Consider the following 15044-nt stretch of genomic DNA (forward strand, 5'->3'; position numbering starts at 1 on the left):
TTTTTCAACAGTGTCAGCAGCACACAGCAGCCCCTGCAGGCAAGCTGGAAAAGGCAGGACAGTTTGCCAAGAGCAGCAGTAGGAGTGACACCAAAGAAGCCTTGGGCCCCGCAGCCACCAGCCCCACCAAGTACAGAAGACCAGGGCTTGGCTTCTGCAGTAGTCCTCCAGTGGCCTGTGAGAAATTCACCAAACTAAGATCAGCTCTTCTGCCCCAGGAAGGTGACCATCCTTACCTGGCAATGTGGCCAGCATACAACCCTGCTACAGCTGCCTTCCAGGCAGTCTGAGCACATAGACCTCAACAGCAGTAAGTGACCTGGGGCCCTGAATGAGTGACTCAGCTTTCCCCGGACCCACTATTTGGGGTGTACTCGCTGGATGGCTCGGAATACTGGTGGGCAGGTGGGGTGGGGTGTTCAGCTCACAGCCAAGAACCACTACCAGTAATGAGAAGGGAAGGGCTTGTGGAGGGAGCCATCTCCTTGCCTTTGCCTCCTCCCAGTCGAGGCCAAGGCTCTGACTCTAAATGCCTGTAAGAAGTAAAGGCAGCTCTCAGGAGCAACATGCAACCTGGCTGGAGTCTGGTGTGAGGGGAAGGCATATACTTTGGGGTATGGTCTGGCAGAGGGTTGCTAAACTCAGTCCTAACAGACATGGCAGTTCCAATTGCAGAGTGATCCATTCTAGTAGCAGAGGTCTAGCCTGGACTAGCAGGCATTAATACAAACCTGCACACAGAAGCTGCGACAGCACAGTGTTCACTCTAAGGCCTGTGCCTCCTAACACCACAGCTTGGTCTCTCTGTCCCTGTCCCATGTCAGGGAGGGTGGACAGCTGCATGCAAAGACTGGGCTCTCCTACGTAGATGTAGGACACCAGTGAGGGAATCCTCACTCCACAAACGGCTACAAAACCTGGTAGCTGGAGCTGGATTGCAGCTGGCCGAGGTCATTCAGGTGCCAGTGGTCCCCCGCAGGCATGAGCTTGCCCCCCATCTGTGCACGTACCATGCCGTCAGCCAGGGGGAAGACATTCAGAGAGGTAGGGCGCTCTTTCCTGCTGGAACATGGAAGTGGGGGAGGAAGAGGAAGTAGATGGTTAGCAGAGATGCATGAGAAACAAAATCCTTTTATGGGTACAAGAATACCTATCCAGTGGGCAGCACTGAGAAGCCTGCTCAGGAGGACATGAACAGCTGGTAGCCCAGGAACCTATGTATATAACCTTTCGCCTCCTAACACAGGATTTACCACTTTTGTTTAGCTCAATTTTAAATGGATACCTATGGTGTCACTACTAGCAATTCCATAGCAGCGTTCAGTGTGGGACCTTCGGCATCATGGCCAGCGCTGACTGGTGGCCGTGAATGAATTTTATGACGAGAAAGCCCAGATTTGCCTTCCTGTAACAGCCTTGCCTATGCCTCCTGAGGCTAGCAGGGGAATCAGTCCTTTCCCTGTATCTCTGCTCTTTGCTTCCCCATCAGTCCTGTGGTTTTTTTTATGGCGCTGTCTCACTGAAAAATGTTTGAAAAGGACGTGTCCAGAGTCAAAAGAGCTGAAAATCTTGATCCTGTCTGCTGAAGCCCATGAGGAGCATCTGCTCTTCCGATGCAACCCTCCCAGCTGTCTTGGAAGTGTTCAGAGAAACATGGGTGTCTCTGAGGCTCTGGTAACAAATCAGAAGCAACAGGTAGCCTGGAGTCACAAGGGCAAAGCTCACTGTACCAGTTTGGGGTCAGTCTAGGGAAGACCTTCAGCGAGTGGTAAACAGCAGTGAGGACAGGGACCCGGGCAGCACCACCCTCCTCAGACAGACTTTGTCCACACTATTTACAGCTGTTCAAGGCAAGAATTAACATCTGCTCACAACACAGTCAGTGACACTCAACTCTAGAGATGGCTGGGGGCACTTCCTCAGCATCCAAGGAAGCGTGGTATAGAGACCAACACGCTCTAAAGGCATTCTCCTGTGGCTGGCTCTCAGGACCCCTTTGCAGAGGACATGTCACGTCTGGGACTGTCACTGTAAGAGTCAGAGAAACTCAGATCCCGAGAAGGCCAATTCACCAGACCTCCCTGACTCAGCTCCACTAGAACTGTTCTGGAAACAGCCTGTAAACCACCTTGAAATCACTACCAGCCCATGGGAGGAGGAGAATACCCTGGCCTATTCTTTCCCACATTTGGCCTCTCTTCAACTCCCAAATCTGGTAGGAGGAATATCCTAGGACCCAAGTTCTGAGCCCATAAAGTACTTCTACTAGGTTTTTTTGTTTTGTTTTTGAGACAGGGTCTTGCTATGCAGTTCAGACTGGGCTTGAGCTCACTATGTAGCCCAGGCTGACCTTGAACTCATGAAGATCCTCTTGCCTCAGCCTCCAAAGTGCTGGGATTATAGGTGTCTGAAACCACGCCTGGCTCACTGTCACCAGATGCTACAGGGATAAGGGGAGTAAGGGGAGGCTCCTGCCTCACAGGATGGGGCAATGAATACCCTGCAGACCACTGACTTCCCACATCTAGCCAGCCTGCTGGGTCTGGTAGAAATGTATCTATAACTAGGAACACATCTTAGCTTTTCCCACTTTCCCTGCAAGCACTCAGTGGCACCGCCAACTGATAGGAATGCCCAAAGCTTAACCCTTGTGTCCTCTCCCCTCACCTTCACAGCTCCCCGGGCAGCCTTGAATACCTCTCTACTTCAGAGACCATGGAGGTCACACTGTTGATGGGTCACAGTCCAGCAAAGCTGAGCTGGAGCCAGGTGTGATGGTTCACACCTATAATCCCCGTACTTGGGAGGCTGAGGCAAGAGGATCACCATGAGTTCAAGGCCAGCCTGGGCTACATAGGCAGACCCTATCCCCACCTCACCCCCCACACCCCAACAAGTCTGCGCTGGTAAGTGACCACAATGGTCTGTGAGTATAGAAGCACTACATGCTGGAGCAGACAAGATGCCTTCACGGGCCTACTGCCTCTGCTAACAGTTGGTGCTCTGGCTGCCTGCTGCTCACTGGTGTGGGTGGATGCCATGAATTTATCCACTATGAGGGAGATGTCTGCTGAACGAGCACAGAACTTGAGTAAGGCCTGGACAACTCAGGCAACTCCTGCCCACTACATGCTTTGTGCCAGGGACCTTCTGATCAGCCTGCGACCTTCTCAGTCATAGCCATATGAACAAATACTTCTGATCCACAGCATCAGCTGCAGAAATCATCCTGATGCTAAGGAACTGGGTGACTGTGATTAAGGCAGTAGGCTATACTTACTCTGCCCTTGGTCAACCCCAGCACCACAGTGGACAAAGACCCTCAGGCTTTACCTTTTCCTCCACGACTGGCGAGGACTGCAGAGCAGCGACAGACACAATGGTCAGCACACAGCAGCGACAGCACAAGAGCAGGACAAGAAGACTATATTAGAGTGAAGGTCAGGCCAGCTCCCGCTTGTGCATGCACTCCCAGGGAGACGTGCATGATGACGATGGTGGGCATCCAGTGGCCCATCCTGTGCTGCCCTCTATACAAACAACAGTGATTACACACAGATACCTGCAAGGACAGACACATGGCACACAAACCCGCTTGGCTCCAACAAAGGGTTGAGATAGGGCCTGTGAGCACATCAGCAAGCAGTGGGCACAAAACCTGTCACAAAGCACCCAGCACATGTGTGCAAGGCACATGGGGTGACAGCACACATACACAGACATACATGTTACAGCTCACACTCACATCTTCAGTGATGGCCAAGCACAGTCATTGTTTGAGCTCCCACTCAGTTCATCCCAGAGATACAGAGACTCTGAAAACCACGCTAGGAGTGCAGGAAAAGGCCCTGTGGGTCAGGAGTGATCAGGAGCTCAGACTGAGGAGGAGTAAGAGCCTTGTAGGGATCTGGAAGAATCTGAGCTCAGAGGGGACAGACGTAGGTATTTTCCCCAAAGGACAAGGCTGCGATAGGAGAGTTTAGCCAAGGAAGAGTGTGCAGCCTCTGGCTGGAATAGAGATGAGTGGGGAGGGACTGTGCACCTCGCCCACCCGACAGAGCAGCAGCACAGGTCATGAAGGACTGTCTTGACACCTGAGCCCTACCAGGAACATGCCCTGCAGGGTAAAAGTGGGGTGTGCTTTCTTCACTGAAACCAGCTATTCCCTCTGGATGTGTCAGGTGGTGGCTGCTATCCACACCCGGGGCCCCAGATGATTTTGTTCCCAGTGGGGGCTTCAGCAACAGGAGCTGTGGCAGGAAGGCACAAGCCAGAAGAAGCGCTTTACAACTGCTACAGGGAACAGTCTGGGGAAGAAGTTCAATGCCACTAGACTCCTGGGTAGGATGACAGGGAAAGCCCAGACCCTGAGCACTGGCCCTTCTACTTCCTGTCTCCCCAACCCTGGGAGCATATGTCCCTTCAAACCAAGACTTGTACAGACAGTGGCCACCAGCCCATGTTCAACCTCGCTGCAGGCACCTTTTTTTTTTTGGTTTTTTGAGACAGGGTCTCACTACACTATACAGTTGAGAAAGACCTGGAACTCACTATGTAGCCCAGGCTGGTCTCGAATTCACAAGGATCCTCCTGCCTCAGCCTGCCGAGTGCTGGGATTACAGGCGTGCGCCACCACGCCCAGCAAGGCACCCTTTTTATATGCCATGGAGACCAGTGTGGGGTAGTCTAGGAACAGAGCTCATGAGGTATGGGGACTGTGGTGACATGGCTACAGACGCCATGGACTTACAGAGTCCCTGCTGGAAGAATGGATGGGGGCCACCAAGGCTAATAAGTGTCACTATGAACAAGATAGCCCCCCGACTCTTAGACAGGATAGTAGGTCTCATCTGTTAAAGGAAAGGGGATCCTGGGGCTTGTACAAAGCATGGAGAAAGATCCTCCTGCCAACCTTTCACTGCAGGTATCACTCTGCTGCTGGGCGCTGAAGGCCTGTGCTGCCAAGAGAACAGATGCAGGGGCCAGTCCATAGGACTCAGTAAAGGCAGCAAAGAGCAGACTTACAGACACATAAAAGAAGTCACAGGGCTTCATATAACAGGTACATTTTGGTTCCATAAAGGAAGAGAAAGAGCTGCTGTGGAGCCACAGGGGGCTACCTAAATGAGGCCCTGTACATCCAGCCCCAGGATATGGGCTCCTTCAAGGAGACCAGGAGCTTCCCATAGATGGCTTGCCATGGAGCTGGAGCTAAACTCCGGCACCACAGAGAAAGCATATGGGGAGTTGGGGTACAGGGCTCTGGGAAGACTGCTCAGGAGAACAGGTTCAAGGACATTTTGGCAGCAATTTCCTCTCCCCATGAAGATAGCATAGCACACCCTGCCCTAAACTGAGGAACCTCTTCTAGTGGCTGGAATGTTTTACACTGGCTTTGAAGTCTGGGTGGCTTCAAACTTGGCTCAGCCTGATTTTTTTTGCTCAGCCTACAGGATCCTTGGCATCTACTCACATAGCATCTATAGAGCCTGGAGTGCTGATCACCGTGATGTAGGACCCTGGGTACTCACTGCCTACAGTGCTAGGTTGAGGTGATATTGCCCAAACTCCAGAGATACACTGGGCCACTCTCCCTGCACTCTCCTCTACATGGACTCCCAAGTATCCCTCTCTAGAAGGTCCCTGGCAGGACATAATCAGAAGGTTGTGGAATGTTGCAGCTCTTCTAGGAAGATCCTCAACCTGTCCAACTTCTGCCTCAGTGTCGATTGCTCCATTCAGCTCCCCATAAAAACAACATGAAGACCCTTGATTCCAGATTAGAATTCAGGTCCAGTTATTTAGAAATCCTCTTAAGTATTCTGAAGGCCGGAAATCAGGATTTCAGTGCACAGAAGAGAAAATTTCCTAAGTCATGAACTGGCAGCTTAGGATTCAGTATTTCCATCTTTTAGGTGTAATAAAAAACTACAATTTGCCAAACTCTTTCACCCCTATTACTTCAGTAATTGTTGTAGCAATCAGGATCTACCAACAAAGCCTGTAACCTGGTGCAAGCAACCAGCATTTACCATATGTGGTGCAGACCCCACTCTGTTAGAGACAGCAACACCGTGTCTGAAGGCACACTGCCAGCCCCTCACAACCTACCTTGGTTCTAGGAGGCCTTCACATGCACAAATACACATTTTTGTTTTAGGTCAAAGACTTTGGGGCAGAGAAACAGAGAGCTTTGCCCCAGTCACCCAGAAAGTGGCCAGGGAAGCCCAGAGCTGGATTCCTGAAACTTGTCTGCAGGTACAACATTATGCAAACTGACTAGGACTTTCTCTGGCTCAGCCCTGACTTCAGAAAGCTTTGTTGCATGAACTAGAGACAAGGTATCAGGGTGTCATGTGGTTCAATCAGTGACTCTGGGGATTCTGACTTCAGGCCCTTACCCTCATCCAACAAAGACTTGGAACCTCCTGGTCCAGGTTGTTATCACTGATCACTCACTCACTTCCTCAAGTGATGAGGATTTTTTTTTGGACTGGGGATCGAACTTGGGTCCTTGGGCTTGCAAGGCAAGCAGCAGAACCATTGAGCTAAATCCCCAGGCTGGATGAAATCTTTGATGCTTTGCTTCCTGGGTCTGACCTGATTCAAGAGACACAGAGAGTGGGGAGAAGCCCAGCCTCACAAAGCTTCTCCCTGCTGCCTGAGAAAAATCAGCACCAAGACCTAAACTTGTGCCAAGCAGGGGCCTAGGGATCTGCCACTATCCTGCTTGTAGAGGGAACGAGGCTCAGAGGTGGCTAGGCAAGGTAGCCTGTTCTTCTTCAAACCATAGTCAGCTAATCCTCAAACATGGGTTAGTGAACATTAAACCATAGCCCTGGGGGAAAATGTATATAGAGAGCCCAGTCGCAGGTCCTACACTAATTTATCACTGGTTGACTCTACAAATGAGAAAAGAAGGTCAGAAGCGTTGGGTGACAGGCCAAGGCCTCCACTAGCAGATTCCTGGCTTCAAGGCACACCATCAGGCTAAAGTCTCCAGATGCTCACAGACTCTTCCTGGCCCCCCAGGTTCTTCCCTCTAGTATCCTGGTGTGGGGCTCAGGGAAGAGGGCAGAGCGCCGCCTACTTCTGCCTTTCTCAGGGGTTGGAAGTGTACATGGTAGACTAATCCCTTCCTGTGTCTGCAAATGACTCAAAAGCACCATGAGTATTAATTCTGAGGCTTCAAATGTTTTAGTGAGCAAGTAAATTTACAAACACGAAGTCTGTAAATAGTGAGCGTTGATCGTGTATAATTTTCCTAGGCCTGACTGACCTGGGACTGAGCAGAAGGCACAGGCACAATTCCACACATACCTGTCAAGGGCACAGTGACCCCTATAGGTATTCCTGCCTAGCTACCCTCTGCCCCCGCTCTTCCCATCAGGAACCCTGCTTTCCTGAGGTCACCTACCTTCGCCCTGGCAGACTGGTCTCCGTCTGGCTGGTCCCCCCAACCTGCTGCATCTTGGACCTCTCGATGTGTTCCACATAGGTCTGAATCATCTGCCAAAAAGGATCTCTCGTTAGTGTGGCCAGCTGAGCCCCACACTGTGATCCAGATATACCATGCTCAGACAGAAACAGATAAATTCAAGATACAGTCTAGAGAAATCTCACCAGAATGAGGTGGCCAGCCTTCTAGATAAAAGAAGGAACTAGAGATGGTGACCAAAGGTCAATAGCAAATGGTAAGTGTCAGGTATGGCTGCCTGTGCCCGCTAGTGCCTACCTCTGTGTGCCGCTGGTGCAGGGCGTTGTATTCCTTCTTCATCTCTGATTCCCGCTCCTCCAATCGGGAGACTGTAAAACACAACCACTGAGGGTTAGCTGCATAGAACCGACCGAGTGTCTCGTACCTCTCCCCTGGGCTGCAAACAAGATCCTAGCCTAATACCTCATGCTTGGAGGAGCCTCTATGGTATGGAGTGTTAGGTGGCATATGGTATGTGCGTAAATGTGAAGATGCTCAGTTCTGCTGAAGGAAAACCAGGACCCACAATGGGGTCACATAATAATCTCTGTCCAGGTCAGCCAAGAGCTTCTGTGACTTAAGTGAGGGCTGGGTATGTGGCTCAATGACAGAATGAATACTTGCTTCGCATGTGCAAGGCTCTAGGTTCCATGCCCAGCACTGAAAAGAAAGAAAAAAAAAAAGAAAGAAAAGCAACCAAGAAGCTTAAGAAAAGAGGCAGAATTCAGAGTAACCTCTGAGACATGTAGGAAGTGAAAGAAAATGGGACGCATGTGACAGAACCAATAGTAGCACCCCTTAAACCTGCAGAAGACTTAGAAAACCAACTGATGTCTATGCCCAATCCAGGTTAACGACCAGGCCTCCCTAAATTGGGGGCCAATGGTGACATTCAGAATGGTCTTCTCTGACCTACATGTGCCTGCTCAAGCATAACAACTACCAAACAGGCTAACTGGCTGCAGTGGCCAGCTGATCTATCCCTGTGACTCAACACCAGCCTTGGATGCCTTCCTCTGCAGCTCTCTGTTCCTGTAAATCCCACCAGGTATGGTGGCTACTACCAACCTTCTGGTCACATATCAGTGCTCAAGCTTGTCAGTGGGCTGTCAGCCCAGTATAGTGGCCTCCAGGTCTTGGTCTGGGATAGGAACAGGCCCAACAAATCAAATCAACTTTTCCCCCAATGTGATTTTAAGTGCCTGCCATCCAAGATAACCAGGTAAAGCAGTAAAATCACAGAAACATTTCATCACAGAAAGCTGAGATCAAATAAGTAATAATAACATTGATACTTGAATATAGTTTTAAAAACTAATATACATATTCTTACAGAAATGATTCTAAAATAACACTTTGCCTATATTGCCCTGCGGGGACAGAGTGTTTCTACGAAAACCCTTGACCAAACATGAACCTCTCCTAGGAACTGTCCCTATAGCAGTGGCTCCATATATAGATCTGATCTTCACATCCACAAAAGCCAAGTACTCCTCAGTCAGGTCAGAATATGAGGACCCCATGGCAATGGGAGCTTTGTTCTACAGGACCGTGGAATTACCTATAGAATCGTGTAGAATCATGAATGTGGGTTTTTTTTTTTTAGGTCAGATTATACTAGTAAGTACAAATGCCAAGTGATCAAAGAGGTCTTGTTTTTCTTCACAAAGGATGTGAGCCTGTTACAGAAATACAGTGTGGTATGAAAAAGATAAAATAAGTGTTCTAGAGAAAAGAAATGTTGAAAAGAAACTAAGGCCAACCTTGGGCTTCCTCTAATCTCTTTTTATCAAAGGACCTGGTATCTTTCTCAGCTAGACTGGTCGGAGAACAATACACATTCAATGGCGATTCATCTCCTACTTACTCTGATCTGCATAGTTCTTGGCCTTCAGTTCCAGCTGGCGTGTCTGAAACTCATAGTGTTCCACCTGGATTTGGAGCTCTTTCTTCTCTTGTTCCAAGGCATCTTCAAACTCAATGAATTTCTATGCGTGGAAAAGAGAAAAAGAACAGGTGTCGTGAGTGGAAGCTGGCTGGGTAACAGCAGCCCTTCGTGTAAAAGACCATGGGCTTCAAAGACTAAGAGGTCAGATGCACCTCTGAGGCTATACGCTGACCAGTAGCAGGCACTCCTTTATGGTGCCTTCCCTCTCCAGGAAAACCTTAGCACACATAAGCCACGAGAGGAGGCAAGAGGAGCACTCCAAAACTGAGTAACATGGAACTTTTCCCCCAGGTTAGGTCCTTCATCAAGGCCTATGAATTCCAGTCAGGGCTGCCTTCATGAACCTGTGTGATGTGAGCCATTACAAGGTCTTGCATATAGGAGGGCCTGTGCTTGGTTAATGGCTGTTGCCATTCTGAAATTTTTAGTAATTTAACACACCAAAAATAATGCAGCTGGTCCTGTCTGCAATAGAACAGAATCATTCCCGATACTCAAACCTGAAACAAGACAAAGCCTACTTTTCTTTTCTTTCTTCTTCTTCTTCTTTTTTTTTTTTTGGTACCAGGGATCAAAACTCAGGATCTTGGGCTTGCGAGACAGGCAAGGTGCCACTGAGCTAAATCCCCACCCCCAAAGGCTACTTTTCTTTCTTTCTTTTTTTTTTAATTGAGTTTATTGGTACATTTTAGGTATACAGTACAGTTACATTCATTATTGGGATCTTGTACCTCTACATGAAAGGTCTTGGTTCTCATTTTTTCCCCTTGTCCCTGCCCTCCCTTCATTCCCTCTTCCCCTCCCCATTTACAAACACTTTATTTCCATCTTTTCATCTTCTCACATTTTTTTCTTTTCCCTTATTACCCTTCCCCAAGGCTACTTTTCTTAATGTGCATTTCAGTTACCACTCAGCTGAGGATCTACCTCAGCTGCACTAAAGAAATGTAGGAGACATCCTTGCCCAGTACTAGCAGGCTCTGGGTGGCACATGCTTCTTGTCTTCACTCTTAAGTCTCTAGAAGAGGCCTGGAGATTGGTTTAGAGTTGGCATAGTAAGCTACATGGAGAGTTTCTGAGCAAAATAATCAGTGAATAAGTGAAAAGTAAGCACTCTGCAAAATGAAAGAAACTCTGACAGGTCTGAGGAGGAACAGTGACCCTAAAGGTTCTGGTGTGGACTAAGTCCGTACAGAGGGGCCGGGACAGGCAGGCCCTTGGACCACCAGCTGTAATTCCTATAGTGGCTGGTGGGTGGGGGTAAAACATTGGTTTTACTGAGCAAGAAATGGGAATATAGTACATGTCAATAAACTTAATGTCAGGAAGTAAGAACATCAGCCAACCTTTTAAGGCATAAAGAGCTTCTCAGAAGACAGGAATATAAAAATGACTCTGAATTCAGGTTTGGCTATCTGGAAGAGGAGATTCATCGTTGCAGGTTATGGCTGTACTTCCTGAAATAAACACACCCTCTTCCCCTGTCGTCCACGGGCAGTGGGTGCCAGAAGGCCCTCCTGCAGCAGCAGCAGCTTCTACGAGGCCTTTGTGCTGAAACTATGGGCTCCTACCAAAGGATGATTCATTGTCCCATGAATGAGGGTGGAAAAACCCAGTGGAGGGCTGACAGGAAAGAGGTCAAATCAAGGAGGAAGTCTACATAGGATCGAGGACACTATATGTAGCTCAAGTAAAATGAAGAAAATGAACTAAAATAAATATTCTACAGAAAGAAAAATGCCAAAAATTTTTTTTTCCTTTTGAAGTATTTTGCTATATAGCCTAGGTGAGCCTAAAACTTGGAATTTTCCTGCCTCAGCCTCCCAAATGCTGGGATTATAGGCTGGCACAACTACTAAACATCAGCATCACAACTACCAAAAAGGCTAACGGCTGAGGTGGCCAGGTGATCTATCCCTGTGTCTCACCACCAGCCTTGGATGCCTTCCTCTGCAGCTCTCTGTTCGACCCTCTGTCCTTGTAAACACCACCATGTATGGCAGCAACTACCAACCTCCTGGTCACAAATTTGGCTCAAAATGCACAATTTTAGTGTAGCCATACAAAACTGGAAACAGTGGCTGTGAATTAACGGTGGACATGACCAGTTAGTGAAGAAAAAAAAATGAATGCTACTAATTGCTGGTTTTTTGCTTTGTTTTGCAGTGCTGGAGATTGGATCCACGGCCTTGCTGTACATCCTTAGTCCAAATATATATATTTTTTCCAAATATACTTTTAATTGGATAATTTAAAGTCCTATTAGTTAAAAAATTACATAAACCAGATGTGGTGGCACACATCTGTAATCCTCCCAGCACTTTGGGAAGCTGAGGCAGAAGAGTTCCAAGTTCAAGCCCAGCCTGAGCAACTTAGTAAAACCCCATCTCAAAACAAAACATTAAAAAAAGGGCTGGGATGTTGCTCAGTGAAAAGGCCGTGCGTTCAATCTCTAGTACAAGAAACATAAAAAGTTACATTAACTACACATATTTGTAGAAAAGTCAGATGAGGATGATAAGTAGAGAGGATTGTTATTTATATCCATGATCTTACTATCTAGTGTCAGTTAAAATTGTGACACTGACCCTTCCAAAATGGTGTATGTGTGCATAGGGAGGTTGAATGCATAGTAGGCAGACACGTAATCACCCTGCTTATTCGCTCGATATTGGTGACACACTACCATTCCCGCTTCTCATGGGCGCACGTGTCTCCCTCTGTGTATCTGTCATCTTCTAGGGCTTTCAGGTTGCTCTAAAATGTCATCATTACAGCAGAGTTCTGTGTACCTATGCCTCTGTTCATCTTCCAGCTGGCTTCTGCTACCTCCAGCCACTGCCATGTGCTGCTAAGGTTTTTCAGGGATCCAACTTTGGCACCCTCAGCAAGGTGGGTCAGTGCCCTCCCCAGAATCCTCACCATTTCTATAGAGCTGAACAATATCTCTGCCAGTCTGATAGGTGGTAGATGGCATGTAACTGTTTACAATTTCAGTTCCTTCATTACTACTGACACCAAATACTTCTTCATAAATTTATTAGTCACATATATCACTTTTTTAGTAACCAGTCACTCTGTTCATATATTTCTTTTTTTTGGTATTGGTGATCAAACTCAGAACCTCATGGATTCCAGGCAAGACTGTGCCACTGAGCTACCTCCCGGACCCTGTTCATATATTTCTACACTTGATCTTAGCCAAAAGGCTGAGAAGCGATGTTCATGTATTTCTTACTGATTTATAAGGACTAACTAAGAACTTGTCTTATACATGGCAAGTGTTTTTCCCAGGATGGGGCTTGTATGTGAAGCTATCCCTGTTCCATCTACTTAAAAACTGATTCATGGTCAGGGACATTTAGCTCAGTGGCACTGTGCCTGCCTTGCAAGAGCAAGGTCTGAGTTTGATCCCTGGTACCAAAAAAAAAATTGATTCTCTCAATAGTAGTGTTTGCCTAGCACACATGCAGCCCTGGGTTCAATTCCGAGAACAAAAAACAAAACACATGAAAAAAACTTCCAAATCTCATAGCTCTAAAATATTTCCCTTTTCATGCGCTAAATTTTACTATATATTTCAGTGCTCTTCTGAACCAGACCAACGTTAAGTTTTTAGTACTGGGGAATGTTCACAGGGCCTTCATACTGAACTTGAGATCTTCCTGCCTCAGCCTCCCACTGTGCTGGGATTAAGGAATGCACCACTACACCTAAAACAGGTTTTTTGGGGGAAAAGTTTATTTAAAATATACACAATTCATTATCATTTTGTTATATTCTTTGCCAATAATTTCTCATTTATGTTTTGTTTTGTTTCATTTTTGGTGCTGGAGATTAAGCCTAGGACCTTATACATGCTAGGAAAGCATTTTACACTGAGCTACATCCATCATTTTCAAAGAAAGATACTTTTAGTGGGCACAGTAGTGTTACAGTATCATTCAGTACCTGACAGATGTTTTCCCTCTCAAATCTTCCTTTTCAACATCACCTTGACTACTTTTACATATCTGTCCTTCCAGATATACTTGGGAATCACCCTGAACTGCTCACATGCAACTGCCTGTTGGACAGCATCAGGTCCTAATCCCTGAGACAGGATGGAAGCCCAGTCCTCTTTCCCCATGAAATTCATGGTGAAGAGAAAACTCATCCTGATCAAGAGGGGAGCATGTGATGGGCACCTGTGGCTGGAAGATGGGCAACTTTTCCTTTCTTTAGGCCACAAACTGTCAACTTTGAGTTGTACCGCCATGGTTTTATATAAAGAAGAGGGTTTTGGCTGGTGTCAGTCACTAGGATTTTTCCCATCTATGTTTCATCACAACACTTGTATTTTAGCTGGGGGCGGTGGGTGCACACCTGCAATACTAACACTCTGGGAAGCTGAGGCAGGAGGATTGCAAATTCAAGCCCAGCCTGGGCAACTTAGTGATTTAAGAGACCTTGCCTCAGAATGAAAAAAGAGCTGGAGATGTGGCTTAGTGCAAAGGCCCTGGATTCAATCTTCAGTACCAAAGGGGAGAGATCCACTGGCATATGTTATTTGGAAGCCAGCTGAAAGATTCCCAAACTAAAGACAATGCGGGAAAAGCCACTCTAGAGTACCCAGGTCAAGAACTTTTTGTGCACATATTAATTATATGCATCATGGGTTGAAGTTTACTGTTTTTGAAATTAACATCTGTCTAAACAAGTCTAAAGAAGATGTCACATGGCATGTGATAAACCACAGATGAGTATGGCCACTCTCATGACAAATTTCTGAGCACTCCGCAAAGCAATGGCTAGCAATTGTATGATGAAGGAAAATGCACTGGGCACTTGGTGGGGGGGCATTTCACTCCTACAGTCTAGGTATGAAATTGCTGGTTTTTACTTCTAAGTACAAATATGCCACAGATTCTCTTTGAGAGATGTTTTTAAGATAAACTTCTTCCTCTCTCCCATTAACAAAGTACCATTTTAAAATTAAATTCAGCTTTTGTTTTTAGAATTTGCTGTTTGGTAAATTTCAAAATATTAAAATAACCTGACAGCACAGACTCTCCAAAATTTTGAAGGTAAGTTTTTATTAGTGTTCCATGGAATAAGATCTCTCTTCTCATTTTATATGTAAAAAAGCAAAGCAAAGAAGTCAACTGATTTTTTGTATCAAAGTAAAATCAAGATGACAACAGAAATCAGAAGTTCCCAGGGTGTGTTTGACCTGGTACAGGTTTGTAATCCCAGGAGGCTGAGGCAGGAGGATTGCAAGTTTGAGCCCAGACTGGACAATTTAGCAATTTATGGAGACCCTGCCTTAAAATAAAACAGAAGTCCCAGGATGCAAAGTGATGATCAAGCAAACTCTCTTACAATATATGACTTTTGCAATCCAAACACATTTTAGTGAGAAAGCAAATTAACATTTTAGATTGAATCCTTCCCTCTTATATGTCCTTCAGGCCCAAGTAATTTACAGTAATTCATTCAGTGCCAGATGATTTATTAGAAGTGAATGCACATAGGAGTCAAAAATCTTGTTCTTTTGCATTATTCAATTGGGAGAATTTCCAAAATGCCGCCTTTTTTTTTTTTTTTTTTTTTTTTTTTTTTTTTTTTTTTTTTTTTTTT

At 46.6% G+C, this 15044-nt stretch overlaps 1 protein-coding gene across 11 annotated transcripts in view; it reads right to left on the reverse strand.

The window, feature by feature from the left end:
• Mapk8ip3 (mitogen-activated protein kinase 8 interacting protein 3) overlaps positions 1-15044 on the reverse strand; it is a 42730-nt gene that overhangs the window by 20983 nt on the left and 6703 nt on the right. For 4 of the 11 annotated variants that reach the window (XM_010620487.3, XM_010620483.3, XM_010620486.3 and 1 more), the window contains exons 2-6: positions 9345-9465; positions 7736-7806; positions 7418-7509; positions 3334-3357; positions 918-1062 (exon numbers count right to left, since the gene is read on the reverse strand). In XM_010620487.3, coding sequence (XP_010618789.1) covers positions 918-1062; positions 3334-3357; positions 7418-7509; positions 7736-7806; positions 9345-9465 — 453 coding nt within the window. The remainder of the gene's footprint in view (positions 1-917; positions 1063-3333; positions 3358-7417; positions 7510-7735; positions 7807-9344; positions 9466-15044) is intronic. The other 7 variants (XM_010620492.3, XM_010620482.3, XM_010620491.3 and 4 more) reach the window with 7 other exon arrangements.

The sequence above is a fragment of the Fukomys damarensis genome, unplaced genomic scaffold (genome assembly GCF_012274545.1).
Source record: "Fukomys damarensis isolate Sample0158 unplaced genomic scaffold, DMR_v1.0_HiC HiC_scaffold_34, whole genome shotgun sequence".
NCBI lineage: Eukaryota > Metazoa > Chordata > Mammalia > Rodentia > Bathyergidae > Fukomys > Fukomys damarensis.